The sequence below is a fragment of the Pseudophryne corroboree genome, chromosome 6 (genome assembly GCF_028390025.1).
Source record: "Pseudophryne corroboree isolate aPseCor3 chromosome 6, aPseCor3.hap2, whole genome shotgun sequence".
Classification (NCBI taxonomy): Eukaryota; Metazoa; Chordata; class Amphibia; order Anura; family Myobatrachidae; genus Pseudophryne; species Pseudophryne corroboree.
Window position 1 is genome coordinate 551,139,963 of NC_086449.1, and position 21,902 is coordinate 551,161,864.

The 21,902-nt window shown below is 42.3% G+C and overlaps 1 protein-coding gene across 11 annotated transcripts in view; it reads left to right on the forward strand.

Moving 5' to 3' along the window:
* PPFIA2 (PTPRF interacting protein alpha 2) overlaps window positions 1-21,902 on the forward strand; it is a 656,694-nt gene that overhangs the window by 359,363 nt on the left and 275,429 nt on the right. For all 11 annotated transcript variants that reach the window (XM_063927696.1, XM_063927698.1, XM_063927701.1 and 8 more), the window contains 2 exons: window positions 5-106; window positions 3,728-3,892. In XM_063927696.1, coding sequence (XP_063783766.1) covers window positions 5-106; window positions 3,728-3,892 — 267 coding nt within the window. The remainder of the gene's footprint in view (window positions 1-4; window positions 107-3,727; window positions 3,893-21,902) is intronic.

Here is a 21,902-nt window from a genome sequence, read left to right on the forward strand (position 1 = left end):
GCAGGAGTTTGCTGCACTGACAAAAGAGCTGAATGCATGCAGGGAACAGCTTCTTGAAAAAGAAGAAGAAATTTCAGAACTAAAAGCAGAAAGGAACAACACAAGAGTAAGTGCAGATTGTAAAATTGTGTAGAATATGTCCTCATTTCTTTTTTAAACATTTATTATATGCTAGCGAATTATGTGGGTATGAAAGTGTTAATAAAAGCAAAAACATGTAGTATGTCTACAAAATCTTCAATCCTTTAAAAAAAACTATAATGAATTAGACACTGCCACTGCTAAGATTTTGTTCAAGAGCTAACAGTACTTTCAGTAAGTTTCCACTTTCTCTCTGGCGTATTCCAAAACACAGTTACAACCTAATTTAATCAATTATTGTAGACCAGTTACCCGATTTGTGTTAAAAAAAAAAAAAAAAAAGTTTACATAACACATTTTTTCTTTAAGAACACAAAGATAAAACATTATTAAATGCTATTTAATATAACAAGAAAGTCACAAAGATAATTAAATTAAAATGATATATTAATTGGAAAAGGACATCCAAATAAATGTAAAGCCTTTTTTAAGATAAATTTAAGGTTTTAATTCTCATTCTTTTGATATTGAGATCAAACAGCAGCATGATATGAAACAGTAAACATGCAAACAATCCCTGGTTGGCTTTTCAACAGCAGGACTAGTGACAAGAAAATAAAATTTTGTGAATTTACTACATACAATTTTACTAGTTATCCTGACTCTGAATAAAATCATGACAAAGGCAAATTGAGCAATGCTTGTTTAAAATGTATATTTCATGCATAGGGTTTTTTATGCTCTATAACCTTTCCTCCTTATACTGTAATTTTATACACGGTCGAGTCACATTATGATCTCTACATTTGACATCGGCAACGCATAGCCCATGAAGTATGTCACATGTCGTGCGCTGTCCTGGTGGGTATATAAAGTGTTCCATAGGCCGTCTGCACACATATCATTCGTTGCTGTCATGGGTAAAAGGGGCGATTTATCAAAGTTGCAAAAAGGGATGGTTATCGTCTTTTGGGACAAGGGTGGCAGTATTTTTGCTGTGGTGAAGGTGTACAGTGACTGGACAAATGTCACCATTGCGAATAACCACGTGCCATTGATGTAAGAGAGGAACGTTGGCTATGAAGGTGCGTGAAGGCCGACCAACACACCACAGTGGAGCGGCTCACAGTCAAAATGAACCTGGGAGCTACCAGACGTGTGTCTAAAATGACAGTTCAGCGAACCCTGTTGCATATGAGGCTCCGAAGTGGTTACTCTGGCTATTAGCTGGTGGTCATAACAATGTGACTCAACTGTGTATATTTGCACCCAAATGTCTACATTTGAAATGCTAAGCGGTAAATTTACTAACATTCGTGTTTTGGCCAGGTTTAAACTCTGCTTGTTACGAACGTACTCAGATGTATTTTTGAAAAATAAAATGCCAGTAATTTACTAATCTCCTGTGTTTGCTGGATTTATGTTTTCCAAAGGTGTATGCATTCATTTTTGGCTGTCTGGTTTGCTGGAAGCCAAACACTGCTGAATATGAAGTCCGGACTGATCAGTCAGATCTGTGCAGTGCTTCTATGTGTAAAAGTTAGAGTTCAAATTTAGAAAAAAACTGTGTAGGATCCCCTCTTCCTAAGCATAACCAGCCCTGGCCTCTTTGAGCCAGTCCTGACTCTAAAAATACAGGGGGGAAATTGTGTGAGGTTCCCTGCATTTAAAGAACCAGCACCAGGTTCTTGGACCAGACCCTTTTCCAAAAATATGAGCAAAAGGACACAGGGGTCCCCCCATATTTTTAAAACCAGCACCAGGCTTCTCTAGACGGCCGAGGGACACATTTATACTGGTCCCTGCGGCCATATCATTACCCCCCAACTAGTCAGCCCTTGCCGGAGTTTCTTGGGGCAGTCCCCCCCCCCTTCCCAATAAAGAGGTCCCTGTGCAGGGCACCCAAGTGCCAGGGCTGTGGATGCCGAGTTGGTAGTCCGTCATTTGTGTGTAAAAATAAGAATTACTATTTTGCATTAATAGTGGAACTACAGGTTCTAGAAAGCATCCTCCGAATGCTGGTACTTGGAGAACCACAAGTACCAGCATGCGGGGCATTAAAGGATAGTATAGTATAGATAGTATAGCTTTAATCAATCACCCTTGCACACTCACACATACTTACTTTACATACCATTCCCTGTAGTGTTATTGGTCACCTTCTCCAGTAGTAATCTGTTTAGGTAACCTGTTTAAAAAAAAAAATACTTACCTAATTCGTCTGTAAATTGGTCCTTTTCTGTCCATGTAGGCTTCCGAGGGGTTAAAAATAAAAAATTAAAAAATAAAAATTGAAAAACCCAATCCAGTGGATGAAAGGCAGGCCTTCACGTGACATCTGTCAGTTGGGGACCCTCCAGCAAATCAGGTAGTGCCACGTAGTAGTGCTCTTTTATTGGCTTAGCCATGCTGAGCTGGCACTATGGGGAAAACTCCATATAGAAGTCTTAGTGGGAACTGGCGGTCTGCTTAGACTACAAGGCTAATTGAGTTCAATCTTGTGGTTGACCTCAATTAACATTGTGGTCTACCACAAACTGCTGGTATGTAAGTGTGAGTGTAAGTGTGCAAGGGTGATTGAAGCTATACTATCTAAGGGTGTGTTTGTCCTGTTTTTATTGTAATATTTGTTTTTCTGGTGGGACTACAGGTACCAGTGGTTCCTTTAATGCCCTGCATGCTGGTAGTTGGGGGTGGGGGCATTTCCTTCTTGGTTAGTGGAGCCTGGTGCTGTTGTTTTTTTGTTTGTTTTTTGGAACTGGGTCCGGTCCAAAAGCCTGGTGCTGGTTCTTTAAATACAAATATTTTTAGAACGGACAGCGTAATGTCTAACATTACTGCCTTACAGCATTGAGTTAATGGGTTCAATTCCCAGCATGACCCTGTGTGGAGTTTGTATATTCTCATCGTGCTTGCATAGGTTTCCTCCAACAGTCCAAAAATATACTGGTAAGTTAATAGGCTCCAAACAAAACACAAAAAATAACCCCAGTGTGAATGTGTGTGTGCATTTACATGTGATAGGGGATATAGAATGTAAACTCCACTGAGGCAGGGACTGATGTGAATAGCAAAATAATCTCTGTTTAGCGCTACAGATTATGTGTGCGCTATATAAATAACTGGTAATAATAAATAATAAATGAAGAGCCTGGGGCTGGGTATGTTTAGGAGGGGAGAACCAACGCAGTTTTTTTTCTTCTTCCAATTTTAACTCTTTTACATGTTAACTTAAACACAGAGAAGCACTGCACGGATCTCACTAAACACGCTGCTCAAGGGGACGTCTATTTGAAAAGTGCATTTTGAGTTGAATCACGGTTGTGTTTGCAGAAACCAATCTTGGTAAATTTTCGTGTTGTAGTGGTGACTATGGAAAGTCCTTCTGAGTTTGGTCGATGGTGAATTTATTTTTTACATGTCTGTTCTACTGTGTTTTTCAGTTGTATTTAAGCAAACACTGCCGTGTTTTGTGTTCAGTAAATTATCGAGATGGGAATTACGCCCGTGTTTGCTAACTCAAATGAACCCGTTGCTCAGTAAATTTACTTCTAAGACTTCCCAAATATTTTTATTTTACTTTTATTTTCCCACATCCAACTCTCTGCTGCAGAAGATACTGAATTATTTACCTTACATTCAACAGCTTTTATTGGAACATCTGGAGTGTCTTGTTTCAAGACACGAAAGGTCCTTGAGGATGACGGTGGTAAAACGCCAAGCACAGTCCCCCTCAGGTGTTTCCAGTGAAGTGGAAGTTCTCAAAGCTCTGAAATCTCTTTTTGAGCACCACAAAGCTCTAGACGAAAAGGTATGTAATCATGCATTACACACGGTGGCTTTCAGAACTGCACAAGATAATGTCATTTTGTATGCGTATGTCTGTAGGGTATAAAACTGAAAATATAGAAGGCACCCTGTTTGTCAGAAGTGATGCATTGTTTCCAATTTTGCCTTCCGTTTGTTGATCATCTCTATCATCGATAATATTGAATATATAATGAGTAAATACATGAAGAATTGACAAACAAAAGTTAATGGCCAGGACATAATGAAGTCTGATTACGGTGGCCATGCGGTATGCCGGCCGAACTCTGACTTTTTTTTTTAAAGGTGCTTTCGTGTACAAGGCTAAACCATGCATTGTACATGAGTGCCCTTTTAAAAAAACATCCAAGTTCGGCTGACATTCCGCACATCCACCGAACTCTGACTTCATGACATCCCGTCCAAAGTGTCTAGTTAAGCAAACGAGATGTAGGTACAATGCCGACAGACGGGATCCTGGCGGTCAGGATACCGACACCGGAATCCCAACCACTGACAATGCCGCCAGCTGGAATCCCGGCTAACAGGGGCTATTACCACTCGTGGGGTGTCCACAACACCCATAGAGCAGGAATAGAAACTATGGCACAGCGTGGCGAGCGAAGCAAGCCCACAAGGGGCTTTGTTGCGCTCGCACCATTGCCGGCATTCTAGCGGTATGCTGACCGCCTGGATCCCGGCCACAGGCATCCCATACCCAGCAAAAGCAAACAATTCTTTCAGAAATCCCATTGACATAAAACATTTTAATTGACCTGAAGACCGATTTCATGTCTTTTTGATAGTGTAGCTCACAGCAACATATATTACAAAGCTTTAGGGTAATATATGTTAGGGGAATAAATGTCTGAGGTTGTAGCTGTTAACACGTATTTAAATGTTCCATGTTAGAATTGTCATACTGTAGGTTATCACTTAGAATGATTTTGGAGCTTTCTGTGAAAACTCTAAAAGTGCAGGGGTATAGTATGTTATATGTATTTGTTTAATCAGTGGTGTAATACTGATACATGCCAACACTAAAACATAATCCAATGTACTGCTATGTGTATCCTTAGCCACACCTACGCACTTAAGCAAACTTACATACAAAAAGTGCTAAAATATAAAGCACAGCCTACTACAAGAAGCTAACAACATTTTAAAAAGTATCAAATTAGAGTTCTTTAAAAATTGCTATGGATTCTATTGTATTGGTGATTTTTTTGTGTTTAGATACAGTAGATGTTTTGAGTCCGATGAGAAATATATATAGACTAATTCTATATAGTTCATAGTGAGTTTGGAAATAGAGAAGGGCAAAGGAGAAGGTCCGGAGTCAGCATATGCACCAGGGGCAGAGATACCAACAGTGCAGTCTGTGCATTGTACTGTGGCCCATTGCAAATAAAGGGCCGGCAGCTGGTGGCGTTATGCAGGCCAGCCACAGTCAGTACTACTAATCAGTCAAATTAGGTCATTATAGTATGCCTCCGCCATGCTGTGGGTCATTACAAACAGGGAGAAAGGGAGAGGGGGCTCCTCCTTTCCCCTCCACTGGAGTGCACACAAGATGTGTCGGCACCCCTTAGGCACGGTTGCAAACTGACACTCCAGACACAGCTGCCTTTACAGCAGCTACTCACTGCCTATGTCAGTCATAAGACTTGGAGTTTTACCAAAGCTTGAAGAGAGATATAAAGTACAAACCAATCAGCTTCTAACTGACATTTTATAGGCCGTGTATGAAAAATGAAAGTAAGGGACTGGTTGGTACTTTATCTCTCGCCAAGCTTTGATAAATCTCCCTCTTAGGGGGCCTACAGACTATAAGATTATCTGTCCAATCTGGCTGGTTTGAACGAAAATCCAGTAATGTATGGGAGCAAATGACAGTCGACCATTTGCTCTAAAACAGACAAATATGATTGTTCAGACAAATCGGTTAAATCAGTTTGAGTTAACCAATTTGTCCGAATAACCATTTTTGTATGTTTTCGGGCGTTTGGGAGCAAATAGTTGATTGTAATTTGCTCTCATACATTACCAAATTTTCGTTCCAACCAGCCAGATTGGATAGATAACCTTAAAGTTTGTAGGTCCCTTTAGTCACCAAGTTTCAGTGTGCTTCCCGAGGTGATTTAAACCCTAAAGTGAAATACTTCATTTTAGTCTTTTGGCATTTTAAGCCATAATGAAGAAATGATGACTTACAAGTAAAACTGCACTGTGTCTTTCATGGATTCATTATAAGGAACATTTCTGTGCAGTGCCACAGTGGGGGCAGACTAAACCAGGAAATGTGCCAAATTTTAAATTAAAAAACTATTGAAAACTTTTCCTAGGTTGACCATTATCTGAACATAACAGCTTACCACACATGCTGCCAGCATTTTGCTTATGCTGGGAACCCACTGGCACTTTACATTTAAAACTGCAAGTGCAAACTCCAGTGAAACTCAGTGTCAAACATGCAGTTGTTTAAATTGCATTCTGGAGGTCACATCATTGACCTCCGTGCCTTCAACTTGTGTTAACTGCATTGACTGGAGCAGAAAATATTAGAACTGTAGGTAGAGGAAGGCAGAGTGAGGAGTAGGGAGGCAGTGAAATGCAAGATAATGCATGCAAGCCATTCAATCCTCATTCCACCAGACAGCCCGCCTTTAAGTTGCCTGCGGAGAGCTGGAGATTGGAGAGCCTCAGAGGTGATCTTGCGAGTGCCTCAGACGGAAAGAGAGGGCCTCTTAGAGTCCTTTGATTATGGACCCACCACCACCGGACTGAAGGTCACCCTCTTTCCCTGACACCTACTACACATCCACCCTCTGCTTCTCCAAGTCACCATCTGCCTGACTCCCTCTGCCTCTCCCGATCTTGCTCTGGCAATCACCCTCTGCTTCTCTCCATCTGCCTCTGCCTTTCACTCTCTACCTCTCCCTGATCCGTCTGCCCATTACCCTCTGCTTCTCCTTGTCTTCCTCTGCCCGTCACCCTCTGTCTCTACCCATCACCCCCTGCCAGGAGACAAATCAGTGGAGCCACAGAGCAGCTCTGCTGATATCAGACACTGGTGAGTTTAAAGCGGGCACAGATTATTATTTAATTAAAGGGGCACAAATTATTATTAGACACTGGGATGCTGTATATATTGTTTGGCAGTCACGTGATGCATTACTGTGTGTCATAATATGAACTCATATTATGAGAGGGCCAAAATCTTATTTTTGCACCTGTGCCCACCACACACAAGTTTCGACACTATGTGCTATAAATCTCCATTTAGAGCTATAGAGCATATGTATGATAGAGGCGTTCTGCCCCTGCATGTACTACAACCACTTGTCATGTGTATTCCCATGTAGAGTGGGTAAGGTATTCAAATTTGGGTGCCATATTGCTGAACATTTCTCAACTGTAGTCTCAACATCTAATGAACATCCTATCCAGTCCATTTGGTAAAGGAATATTACTCTAGAAAACATCAACAAAATGGGCACAGCCTTTTCACTAATCCACTGGGATAATATTGTTATCTTAGCTGCCGCAAAAATGCATTCTAAAGGCACGGCAGCAGAGGCAGAACTACTGCCAGTGCAGCCGGTGCCATACACCTGGGCCCACAGCATTCAATGGGCCCGCAGCTGGCCCATTGTATCAGCAGTACTAATAATGAGTCAGACTGACTCATTACAGTACGTTACGAAAGGCCACTGGCCCAAAAGAAGGAAGAGGAGGTAGTCCAGCTGGGGAAGTGCAGGAGAACCACAACTGCTCCACTTCCCTCCCCTCCTCTCTCACCTCCTCGCTCTTCTCTACACTGGATCTGTCCCCCAGCTTGAAAATAGAAACACAGAGGCCCGTTGACAAGGGGGTGTGATATGCCCTGTAGATCTCCTCCCCTCTTTTTCTCCCCCTCCTTCTATTGGCCAGATGCTTCACTGCTCCACTTACAGTCTCTGTCTCTGCCCGTACCATCGTCCTCTGCATGAGTGAAGTCCCCTCTCCCTGACCCCTTCCTGAGCCCCCCCCCCTTCTCCTGCTCTGCACAATCCCCAGTTACCCCTCCTTCTCTCCTGCTCTACACAGCCTGTCCTGAGTCCCCCTCCCTCTCCCCTGCTCTGCACAGCTTGTCCTAAGGCCCCCCTCCCTCTCCCCTGCTCTGCACATGTAACAGGTAAGCCAAGGAGGGATGTCTATGCAGGTGCCGGGGTCAGTTGACGTACCTGGATTCTTCGCCCAGGATCACCTCTTTAACTGGATCTCGCTGCTGGTACCCTAGTCAGAGGGATGAGGAACCCCAACCGCAGAGGACCCAATACAATAGTTACCACACGCTGACATAAAGGTTTATTATTTGGGAACAGCAGGTAAATACAATTCCACACATGCGAAAGACAGCGTTATCAAGAATGTATAATGGAATGGCAAAAACATAAATGTAAAAGCACAGTGTATTGGTATAATACCTCCTTATACCCTATAACTTAACTGGTCACCTGTAATACCCTAACTTAGACAGATGGTGCGGTATCACCTTCCACCCTCTTATATATGTGTATATATACACATAACCCCCATATATTCAGATACCAGGGTTCTGTTTCAGAGTGTCACATACAGCTTGTCCCAAGTCTCCACCTTCCTCTCTCCTGCTCTGTACAACATAAGGTTCATTCAGGTTCGGTTGGATTAGCTATCACTAATAGCGCTGTATGGTGATACAACAGGAGCCGTCTATTACAAGAAGACTCCTCCTGCTGCAGTAGTGATCTGCATCCTAGGACCACCCAGAAACTGCATCAGACTATCAATCGCTGATAGTCTTATCATGTCACACGACCCATTTGTGCAAGCGCAGAATGGGTCCTGCGCATGCACAAAGTGCCTAAAATCAGTAATTTGCACCAATGGTCGGCGTTAGGTCCCATCTCCATGCCCCATTCTCAAGTCCTCGCCCACTCCTGCTTTTCCCAGTCTGTACTGACTTCTTCCCAGGTCCTGGATGCTGCAGCAGCTGATAAGTGACAGAACAAAGCGATTCCTGCAATGCTCCAAACAGAGGTAAACACCCGAGGAGGGCTGGGTACTTATGTTATGTGAGTTGTAGGTTGGGGGTGTAGTAATGTTTTGTTGTGGGTTGTATACTCATATAATTTTTTTGGGTGAAGTGGGTTGAGAGGTGTAGTGTTTTTTCTGGGGCATTGTGTAGTAATATTTTGTTCGTGGGCTATATTAATGGGTTGGGTTCGGGATACCGGTGGTCAGGATCCCAGCCGCCAGAATGCCAGAATGCCAGAAGGAGGGAGGCAAGCGAAGCAAAGACCATTGCGGGCTCACCATGCTGTGGGATCGGTGGATCGCTGCACTTGCCACAGGTTCTATTCCCACTCTATGGGTGTCGTGGGCACCCATGAGAGTGGGTATAGCAAAAAGCGCCATGTATCTGGCAATACTCAGCCCAAAAGGAAGAAAACATTTACTTACAAAGTCGCTCGACTTCCGATATGCGTTCCAAATACTCAGAAGTCGGCCGCGAGTGCGTTCCACCAGCCGGAAGTGCCGCAGGAAGCGCTCACATGGCATGCTACTATGAATCCCATCTCTGCTTATCGGTAAACATTTGAGAGGGAACCTTATTAACCCACATCATTACAGTTTATGTCCTTTGGTTAGCATATAGGGGTAACCAGGCAGCCCACATAAACAAATAGTATTAAAAACAACACATAACAAAACACTACATAACAAAAACTATCCTAATAATTAATAATTATATAATTAATAATAATTAATTAATAATAGGTCTGAGGCATAATACATCTAGAGATGTCCTCCAAATGTAAAAAAAAAAATTAAAAAACTTTGGTTTTGTATACAGGTTATGATGCAGAACTTAAAAGACAGCTTGTTGATACTGAGGTTTATAGAAAACTGACCTTTAATCCCATGACTAGGATCAAGCAGAAGGTTCAGGGGATTATTGATTTGGCACTGGTGAATGGCTGGATTAATGAGACCCTAAGTAACTTTCTAGTTGTGGATGATCCAGTCTGTCCACTGCTCTACACCCTGCCTAAGGTCCACAAGACGCTTGTGGACCCCCCTGGACGGCCGATCATCTCCGCCAAGGGTTCGGTCCTACAACCTTTAGCTCAATTTGTAGATTTCTATCTGCAGGATTGTGTTAAGTTAAGTAATAGCTATATTCAGGATTCTGGTGACTTTCTGAGAGGTATTCATGCTTTGAATAATGGCAAAATGGATTTAGAGGTATATCTGTTAGTCACCCTCGATGTATGCTCTCTCTATACTGTTATTCCGCACAAACAGGGAATTACTGCTGTTAGAGGAGCACTTGTGAAGGGTCCATATGTTGGACCACCTATTGAGTTTATTATTTCACTATTAGAGCTTGTACTTGAACAAAACTACTTTATATACAATAATGAATTTTATATGCAGCTGTCTGGCATGGCCATGGGGTCCAATCTGGCCCCGGCTTACGCCAACATCTTTATGGATAGATATGAGAATAAATTTATTTTACCAAAATATGGGGATAAAATTGTATACTTCAAAAGATTTATTGATGATGTATTCATGCTCTGGAGAGGTGATGAAATATAATTTTGGAGCATGGTGGATGAACTTAATCATTTGGATAGCCCGATACGTTTTACAGCTTCTGCTGGCAGACACCAGATGAACTTTCTTGATATTCAACTATTTAAAAAGGGTAACAGGTTGGCACATACTTTGTTCCGGAAAGAGACAGACCGTAACACACTACTGTACTCTTCAAGTCATCACCCGGATGCATTGAAAAATAAACGGCCTATATACCAGTTTCTGCGAGTTCTAAGAAACAACTCTGAACATGACCTTGCAGAAAAACAACTAGTGGAGACCAAGCAGAGGTTCCTCGATAGAGGCTACAAACAGAGCACAGTTGATAATTGCCTCACCAGGGCATGAAGATTATTTCTATCCAAGGCCAAGAGTGCGGCAGAATGAAAATGTCCAGAAAGGATGATCCTGGGTGTTAGATGTGACACCAGTTTAAGGACAGTTCAGTGCTCGATCAAAAGGCATTGGCCCATTGTGGCCACGGATGGAAATCTGGGTGTAACAGAGAGAACCCCACCGCTTTTGAGTGTAAGAAGGGGACCAAATTTGAAAGATCTCTTATATATGACGAACAGCCAAACCAAGCCCAGAGACCAGGATAACTGGCTGGGCACGAAGAAGGGTTGTTTTTGTTGTCTGGGATGAATACCGTGTCGTTCCTTGATGGTGGGACAATCTTTTCCACATCCACAGAGTGGGAAGAGAGTTTTTCTGAGATATCACCTAACGTGTCTTATGGACCATGTCATCTACTTTCTCATTTGCCTCCTGTGGGCTCATGTATGTGGGCAAGACAACCAATACATTCAGGGGTAGGATGACACAGCACCGGTTGGACATTAAGCTTGCGCTTGAGAAAGGAGTGACCGATAAGCCAGTGGCTGCACATTTTCTTGAAATGCATCACCAGTTATCTACCTTGAAGTATATGATAATCGATTGGGTGCCCCCCCTGAAAAGAGGGGGAGACAGAGGACTTCTTCTGTTAAAAAGAAGCAAGGTGGATTCACCAGCTAGAGACGTTATCCCCTAAGGGGTTAAATGAATATAATTGTCTCAATATTTTTGTGTAACTGATTGTTGGAGTAATTTTTGAAGGTGCTTGCTAATTTTTGACAGCTGCATATTAGTGGAGTCACTGTATGCTGCTGTATACAAGACCAAAGTTTTTGAATTTTTTTTTTAGATTTGGAGGATGAGTATCTCTAGATGTATTATGCCTCAGACCTATTATTAATTAATTATAAGGATAGTTTTTGTTATGTAGTGTTTTGTTATGTGTTGTTTTTAATACTATTTGTTTATGTGTGCTGCCTGGTTACCCTTATATGCTAACCTGCGGCACTTCGGGCCAGTGGAACGCACTCGCGGTCGACTTCCGGGTATTTGGAACGCATACCGGAAGTCGAACAGCGTTGTAAGTAAATGTTTTCTTCCTTTTGGGCTGAGTATTGCCAGATGCATGGCGCTTTTTGCTGATCTAGTGTTGTGAGTTAAAAAGGGTCACCCACCTGTACCTGGAGGAGGTTAGTGATGTGTTAGTAGGCCGGTGATTGATTCCCTGTAAATTGGGTGGAGCTAATTAGGTGATCTGGGAAGGTATATAGGGAGAACCAATGCAGCTCTCAGTATGTCTCTGTCTGTCTACCTGTTTGGACATGCTGTCTTGAAGAAGGTTACGTTCTGATAACCGAAACGTCGACTGACCATGTTATGATGCAGGTGTTGTGAGTAATAAAAGTTTCTATGGAACTGTTTGCATAAGATAAAGTCCCTGGTGAGTGCATCCTTATTGTGGATCTATATTTGTTACTACTCATTGGAAAGGAGGAGTACCTGGTTTGAACCCCAGGCAGATGCTTTAACTAAAGTGTGTGCCATCCTAATCATGGATAAAATATTTATATATATATATATATATAATGCATATGTGGGGGGGTGTAGTACTGTCACATGGGAGGTTGTTGAAGGGGGGTATCGGGGCCCAACACTCTCTAGTTTTGCCACTGCATGACAGATTGCTTTGAGTAGTGGTGTGTGGAGGAAGGCATGATTACCCCCATCGGCATCAGCCTCAGAGTACTTAAAGTACTTTTGGGGAGATGTATTGTATCCACATGTATGGTGCTGGTATAGCACTTACTACTTCAGCTCTTTACCAAGATGAAGCAGTAGCGCCGAGATGTATAGATAGCGTGGCGCGCGTCACCGTGCCTGCAGCGTGGCGAGCGCAGCGAGCCCGCAAGGGGCTCATTTGCGCTCGCCCAAAGGCCCAAGGGGCTCATTTGCGCTTGGGATTCCGGCACCGGTATGCTGGTCGCCGGGAGCCCGACAGCCGGCAACACATACTACACCCCTTTACACATACTAGAAATATCCTAATATTGTTATTTTAGAGATTCAGAGCAGCACAGTCATCTCCCTGTCAACGGGTGATATGACTTATTTGCTTGTAAAATTAGCCAACACATTGGTGTATTAAGGAGATGCATCCATAATTATAGTTCCGTGGTCTATATTGCTGACTATCTATTGTACTATTTTCTATCCTATGAAAATTGTTACATTTAATATTTACACAATTGCCCGTATTTTCAAAGCGACAATAATTTACAAGGCAAAACCAGGTTGCTGCTTAAAAAATATATGCATTCTCGCACAAAGTTCCGCATCTCTGGCTTCTCACACGCTATTACTGTACATTTAGGGAATGGGGAATATATAACAAATACACAGCTGTTTCGGTGCCAGTGCACCTTTCTCAAAAGGGTCAATGTGAAAGATGCGCTGGCACCAAAACAGCTGGTAGGGGTGATCCGCTTTGTGTCCGTACGACGCGCCTGCGCATTGCGGTGCATACAGCAGCGTGCGATCAGGTTGGAATGACCCCCCTATGTGTACTGCTCAGTTTTCTTTTGGAGCACACTTTGTTTAACTCAGTTATTGCAAATTTAAAATGCAAACATTTCTTACACCCTGGGCATTATTAAAATAATGTTCTAAAGCTATATGTTCTGTTGGGAAAATATGTCCTTGAATACGTAGTAATGAATAGTACAATGTTTTTGTTATGAAAGGTGACTTATCAGAACCTTAATAATAATATGCAGAATAAGGTGCAATAAAGGTATTGTGCAGGTGTAAAATAGCAATTACTCCGGCTGCCTGGGACTCATATTGTGCTTTGTAATTTGTTTGAGTAGAACACAGCATGAAACGCATGTTTCTGCTTGGCTAAAACCAGAGTTGCGCTATGTAAATCAGTCTTCACAGGCAAGAACATTAGGAGGCAGAGGAAAGTTATATTTAGCACAGTTATGAAAGAAGTGCATATGCTCAGCAGTTGCTAACAACAACCTTAAAATCTGTTCTATCACCATAACTACCTAAAATCCAGAGTTTTATCACCTGAACAGGGTTTGTGGACATTAATTGATAAAACCGTTTTGGTTCTTCTTGCTGTTTTATTTATTTTTTATATATATATATATATATATATATATATATATATATATATATACAGACAGACAGACAGACATATACACACACACACACACTATAAAAAAAGCAGAATGCAGGGCACCACTTAGATGAACATCCTGACCAGAAATGTGCCCCAGAAGACTAATCGCAAACTAATGTAGAAGTTTGAGATAAACAGTCCAGTCTTCTAGAATACCATACATGCTGATTAATTGTATTCAGTACTATATGTATATATATATATATATATATATATATATCTGATCCAAGAGCCAAACATCCCGGCACTCCTTTGACCTGTACAGGTTTGCCTGTGCTCGGGTGCCCTCCTTAAGGGGATTGCACCCCTAAATATGCAGAATGTAGAGAGAGGCGGCACTCCAGAGGCTTCAAAAGTAATTAAATCTCACCAAACATGTTTATTGTAGCATATCAACGTTTCGGGGCCAGTTGCCGCTTCCTCAGTACATAACGCATAACCAACCAGTGCACATATTTATAGTAAAAAATAATAAAAGTGAACTGTGGCCATGAAAAAACGCTGGGAGTGTTCACAAGGGGGTAAGTTCACTTATTATATATATGTATGTATGTATGTATGTGTGTGTGTATATATATATATATATATATATATATACACACACACACACAGAGGAAAAACCACAGCACTCACCACACCAGAAGCGGGGCACAGCTATGCACTTACCACTCACAGGGTGGGGTGCATGTAACACAGCACTCTCCACCACAAAAGCGGGGTACACAGCTGTACTTACCACTCACAGGACGGGGTGCATGTAGCCCATGACCACATCGCTCTAATAAATACAAACAAAGAACCCAGCACTCACCAAAGTAAACTCACTTATCCTCAACAATTCAATAAATGATGGGGGTTTAGTTGGTGGATTGGCCAATGCACGGAAGCCTGCATACCGATTTTCAAGGTACCCCACCTTCATGCAGGTCCTACACTATCACAGAGTCTTAAAACCTGACTACTTCACTGCTGTTACACACATCATCTGCCTGCTAGATATATATATAAAAAGAATGTGGTACCCAATAGCGCTAAATGTGAGTTTAAGGAGGATATGCAATTAGACCCGGTAATTTACCGGGGCTAATTATCCCGCCGGGGGCTAGCTAATTAGCCCTGATAAGCCGGCGCGTGCCGCGGCTTATCCGGGATTTTGTTTCACCTGCCTCCGGCAGGCGAAGCAGAATCCCCGGAGCCAGCCCCGTTTTCGTCCGAAAACGGTGCAGTTTCACACAAAAACACACAGGTTTCACTGAACCTGTGTGTTTTCGGGAGAACGTTTTTTTTGTTGTTTTTTTTTTTACAGGCGATCAATCTGGATAGCCTGTAAAAAAAAAAAAAAAAAATCAGTGAAACATCGGAAAAATGTCAGAAAAAGTCAGAAAACGGCCATTTTTCGGACCCGATGTTTTACCGGGGATAATTGGATATCCACCTAAAGCAGCACCTCCATAAGAAACTCCTGTTAGCCAAGTTTCAAAAACAACATCAAATGCACAGATCTGAGGGCGCTAAATTAATGGTACTGTTCACGTACTTAATTGCAGTGGTATACAATAAGAGTCTCAAATACATTCAAGTAAAATGTATTCATAAAAGTACAATAAAACATCAAGAGCATCGATAAGGTTTCACAAAGCTGTGTCTTTGGATTTTTCTGGTTTTACATTCAGTTTCTTTGTTGGTATAGGCAGAGCCGGATTAAGACCATGGGAGGCCCGAGGTACTTAAGACAGTGGGGCCCCTATTCAAAGGTGTGTGTGTGTGTGTGTGTGTGTGTGTGTGTGTGTGTGTGTGTGTGTGTGTGTGTGTGTGTGTGTGTAAATATATACACACACATATATATATATATATATTCACACATATATATATATATACATACACCCACACGTGTGTGTGTGTGTGTGTGTGTGTGTGTGTGTGTGTGTGTGTGTGTGTGTGTGTGTATATATATATATACACACACATATTTATATATACACATGGTTGTTATATGTTGGCAAAAGTATCAGACAGTTCAAGGAGAGAATTGCCCTACACAGGTCCAGTATACGAGCAGCGTTGGAAGGGAGAGGCAGTGATCTCCCAGTGGCACGACATTTTAAAAGTTCTAATCATAGCCTGTCTTCTATACGCTACAAAATGATCGACCATGTTCCACCCAGTTATACAGGTGGTGATAGAGGTCAGGTGTTGTTGAGAAAAGAAGCATGGTGGATCCATACCCTCCAAACAGTCCACCCGCAGGGCCTCAATGAAGCCCTCAGCTTTAATTGTTTTCTGTAAATCATCTATAGTTTGTTCTATTTTTTGCCTCTAATATGTGCTTTTTATGCATTGTAGGCAGGCACCATCATTTATTAGAATATTGCCAGTATTAATATATTACACTACACTAGACATTGCTGAAAAATTACTACTCATATTTTGTTAGTCAATTGTATGGTCCGTCCTACAAGATATATATGCCATCGTACCATTATATATTTTTCAAGGCGCACAGCATTCTATGTCTAGTATGTCTGCGCTATGGTACTTTCTATTGTGTGATGATTTAATGTTTTACATATTAATATATGTTTATAGTATTTATCTAATCTGCCCACTATATACAAGTTAGTGCTGCCGGATATATCGATACACTTTTACCTAGGTGTTTTTAATTGTCTGTCATTTTCACATTGTTGTATTGTCTAATCGTTGTTTCAGTTCGTCTGCACTTCCTGTTGTTTCTGGTTGCCTGGCAACGCCCCGACGTGTGTGCGGCCGTGCACCCTACCCGCCTGACGTGGTATCTCTGTGCAGTCCCGCACTGATGACGTCATCGTTCGGCGGCAGGGAGGGACGGCCGGAGCCGCGCGATTGGAGTCCTGCCAGGTACCAGGTTTGTATTTAAATGTTTTGTATCACAGGTTGCTGGTTGTGTCTTGATAAAAGGGAACCATCCCTGAAACGTTGACCGCATCAGCGTTGCCTCTGCTGTCGTTTTTCTGAGTGCCACCATACGTTCTTCTATATATGCTCATCATTGAGAGGTTAGGCACCGGATCTGTTGTCCTTACTGCAAAGCGTGAGTGCCGGACTTTTGTCTCTATCTATTTTTGGTAGTTGCATTTAGTGTTGCTGCCAGTCAAGGCACCTGCTGCTTATTCATCAAGTCGTTGTTACTCAGACACAGTGAATGTGGGACTTACACTGTATATAATTTTTTTGCACATGTGGTGATTTGATATGTCTGTATTGGAAGATGTACCCGGCTTTTGCATTCCTGTGTTACCGGAGGGAGATACTCTAACACACACTGACACAGAGGCAGAATTGATTCTTTTTCCATCTTCAGCATTAACAGCAACCAGTGAGGAATCTGTTGATGCTTTGATTTCACAACTAACCAAATTAAAAAAGAAGGAAGTGGACTTTTTGTTACACGGTGTGACACTCTCAGATTATTTTAGAGATAAGCGCATTCCTAGAGGCTTTCGCATCAGGAACACTCCGACAATCGGACGCCAAAATCCGGAGTTCTGCCGCAAATGGGCCGCAGTGCTCAATCGTTGTTCCTTTGATTTAATTCTTTTGGTGGTAGCTGAATCTAGAAGAGAACTAGATATCACGAAAGAAAAAATCGAGGCCTTTGAAAGTATCCATCTGCCTAAAATTCAATCTGAAGCACCGCTTGATTGGCAAGAGAAATTGTCAGTACAAATTGATAAATATCAATCTGATTTAATTGCTTTCAAGAAAGCTAAACGCACGACAGTGAACCGTGATTACGACCTTAATCAGGTTTATAGCTGGGTATATAACAAAGGCCAGAGACCACAAAGAAATTCTAGACAGCGTCGACCACCAAGGAAATTTCCGTTGGAGACGGATCAATCAAGTACTGCTATCTCATCAAGTGACACAGAATGTGCTACGGCATCCTCCTCAAAGAAATCCAATTCTGGAATAAAGACTCGCTCAAAAAACGAGCGTACAAAAGAGCCAGGACCCGTCGGGGTGGCCAAAACAGGAGGGAAGCCGCCAAAAATGTCACGGAAGAAAGTCTAGTATTCAACCTGTCTTCTAGACCACTTACTACTGATGAAGTTAATGTGTTGAACAAAGGCTTGTCCTTTGTCCCTACTCGCACTCCAGATGTCTTCAACAATAAGGTGGATTTGTTTAAATTAAACCGACGCATCAAACTCAAAGAATTTTTTCAAGAGAACATCTCTATTGCTGAGAAAACCCCCATCTACAAGAAGTCACTTTTCAATCCATCCTCACAGAATAAAAGTATCAAAAGTTTTTCCAGTTGCCTGGAAACATATATTAACGAAGCTACTCCACAGACATATAAAGGACCGTACAATCTCTCTAAAAATGAGCAGGTGGCACTCAGCAATCTTGGTAAATATGATGACATCACGATCCGCCCGGCAGACAAAGGGGGTGGGATCGTAGTGCAAGATTTAACTAGCTACAAGGATGAAGCCTACCGACAACTGAACAATACTGCTGTTTATGAAATCCTTTCTGAGGACCCTACTGTACAGTACAAAACGGAACTTGACCAAATTCTACAATCTGCAGTCTCTGCTAATGTTATTCCAGCAGCCACCAAAGATGCTTTAAGTGTTACTTGGCCTAAGACCCCTATCTTCTACACGATTCCCAAATTACATAAGGACGCAGTCAATCCTCCTGGACGCCCCATCATCGCTGCCAGAGATTCGCTTTATTACAATTTATCCAGATATCTTGACTTTTATCTACAACCTTTAATATTGGGACTGCCTTTATGTCTTACTGATACCACCTCTCTAATTCGAATATTGCAATCTGTTTCACCTCTTCCTGCTCGGTATCTACTATGTACAATTGATGTAGTTAATTTATACACCAGCATCCCCCACGATAGGGGTTTAGCAATAATACAAGAGTTTCTTGATTCCAACACTGAATATTCAGGTCCTGACATAAATTTTTTTGTTAAATTGCTTGCATTAACCTTAGACCGAAATTATTTCTTGTTTGACAAGAAAATATTTCGCCAGCGAACTGGGTGCGCCATGGGATCATGTGTGGCACCCAGTTTCGCGAATATCTTTATGAGCGAAATAGAGAAGCAGTTGTTCTTTGAGAATGAGACATTCTCTAAACATATCGTCTTATTTCGTCGCTATATCGACGACATTTTGATGATTTGGTCAGGTACACCACAGGAATTTGATGAAATGATGTTTCAGGTGAACCAGAAAGATGCTGCAATTAAATTTACCTTTGAGTCCAGTTACAACAGGGTACACTATCTAGATGTAGCCATCTCCATAGATACTGATTGCAATATTGTCACCAATATGTATTACAAACCCACTGATCGCAACACCTTATTGAGGGCTAATAGCCATCACCCAGAATCCATGAAATGGAGTCTTCCATTTTCGCAGTTTCTGAGAATCAGACGGATCTGTAGTGATGAGGCAGATGCTAAAATCCAGATGCAAAATATGGCTGCTAAATTCACAGCTAGAGGGTATTCTTCGGAATCCCTCAGACTGGCGATGTTAAAAGCTTTAAGCACTCCTAGACCAGACACCTTAGTTCGCAAAAATCCAATAAGGGAATGTAATAGAATGATTTGGACTCAAGATTACACGACAGCGAGTAAGAAACTACAGGGTCAAGCCAAAGGCATTTGGCCAGTGATTGCCAGAGACAAGGATCTTCCTTGTTTTAAAGATTCTACACTTATGGCAGCATATAAACGTGGTCGCAATATAAAGGACATAGTAGTCCATAATGACATTTCTAATCTTGGTCAGGCAAAATTGCCACATTTCCTGACTCGCAAACCGGGCAACTACAGATGCACAGGGTGCACCACCTGTAGTTGTCTAGAACCCGGTAGTACTTTTAATCATCCTCGATCGGGTAAGCTGTTTAATATCAAGTTTACACTGACATGTAGTAGTAAATTTATTGTGTATTACATCAAATGCCCGTGTGGGTTGTTATATGTTGGCAAAAGTATCAGACAGTTCAAGGAGAGAATTGCCCTACACAGGTCCAGTATACGAGCAGCGTTGGAAGGGAGAGGCAGTGATCTCCCAGTGGCACGACATTTTAAAAGTTCTAATCATAGCCTGTCTTCTATACGCTACAAAATGATCAACCATGTTCCACCCAGTTATACAGGTGGTGATAGAGGTCAGGTGTTGTTGAGAAAAGAAGCATGGTGGATCCATACCCTCCAAACAGTCCACCCGCAGGGCCTCAATGAAGCCCTCAGCTTTAATTGTTTTCTGTAAATCATCTATAGTTTGTTCTATTTTTTGCCTCTAATATGTGCTTTTTATGCATTGTAGGCAGGCACCATCATTTATTAGAATATTGCCAGTATTAATATATTACACTACACTAGACATTGCTGAAAAATTACTACTCATATTTTGTTAGTCAATTGTATGGTCCGTCCTACAAGATATATATGCCATCGTACCATTATATATTTTTCAAGGCGCACAGCATTCTATGTCTAGTATGTCTGCGCTATGGTACTTTCTATTGTGTGATGATTTAATGTTTTACATATTAATATATGTTTATAGTATTTATCTAATCTGCCCACTATATACAAGTTAGTGCTGCCGGATATATCGATACACTTTTACCTAGGTGTTTTTAATTGTCTGTCATTTTCACATTGTTGTATTGTCTAATCGTTGTTTCAGTTCGTCTGCACTTCCTGTTGTTTCTGGTTGCCTGGCAACGCCCCGACGTGTGTGCGGCCGTGCACCCTACCCGCCTGACGTGGTATCTCTGTGCAGTCCCGCACTGATGACGTCATCGTTCGGCGGCAGGGAGGGACGGCCGGAGCCGCGCGATTGGAGTCCTGCCAGGTACCAGGTTTGTATTTAAATGTTTTGTATCACAGGTTGCTGGTTGTGTCTTGATAAAAGGGAACCATCCCTGAAACGTTGACCGCATCAGCGTTGCCTCTGCTGTCGTTTTTCTGAGTGCCACCATACGTTCTTCTATATATATATATATATACACATACATATATATACATATTATATATATATATATATATATTAAAACCCAGTACATAATGTAAATTACGCAGCCTTACGTTTAGGAGTCTGAGAGCTGGCTAGCCTGGCTGAGAAAGGGTGCTGGGCTGGCTGCTGCCTCCACGGAGTACTCACACGGCTGTCCTCCCTACTCCTTCCCTGCAGCCTGCGCGCCCAGCGGCAGCCAATGTCTGAGCCGCAGGCTGCTGCTGCTCCTCACGTTATTGGACAGCTGAGCCGTCGCTCAGCTGTCCTTCCATCACAGCCTGTGAAGCCGCCGCCGGGAGCCAGAGCCGCCAGGGACAGGACAGCCCTGCCGCTGCGTGTGTCGCCTGTTCCCGGAAGCGCAGCGCAATACCGCAGATCGGATCTCTGTTCCGATCTGCGGCGGCGACAGGGGGCCCTTTCAAAAAAGGGGACCCGGGGTACTTATCCCCGGGACCCCCCTCTTAATCCGGCTCTGGGTATAGGTTCACTGAGTGACACAAATGCAGAAAGATAGATTGACCCAATGCGTTTCATCCCTTAATGGGACTTTTTCAGGGGTACAGAAATCGGATGCTCAGACAATGAGGTGGGAATAACTTGATAAACCATCTACACCTCTAATTGTACCAGTTGAAGTAGGTATATACAACCAGGTTATATCTGGTGTATTAGATCGCAACGCAATATGACTTCATATCTTGATGGATTATAACTCAACAATGGTCTTAGTATGACCAATAGTAAATGAACAAATATCGATCACTGAACTGTTGTGGGTGATGATCAACTTTCAGCATATAGAGCACTGGGCA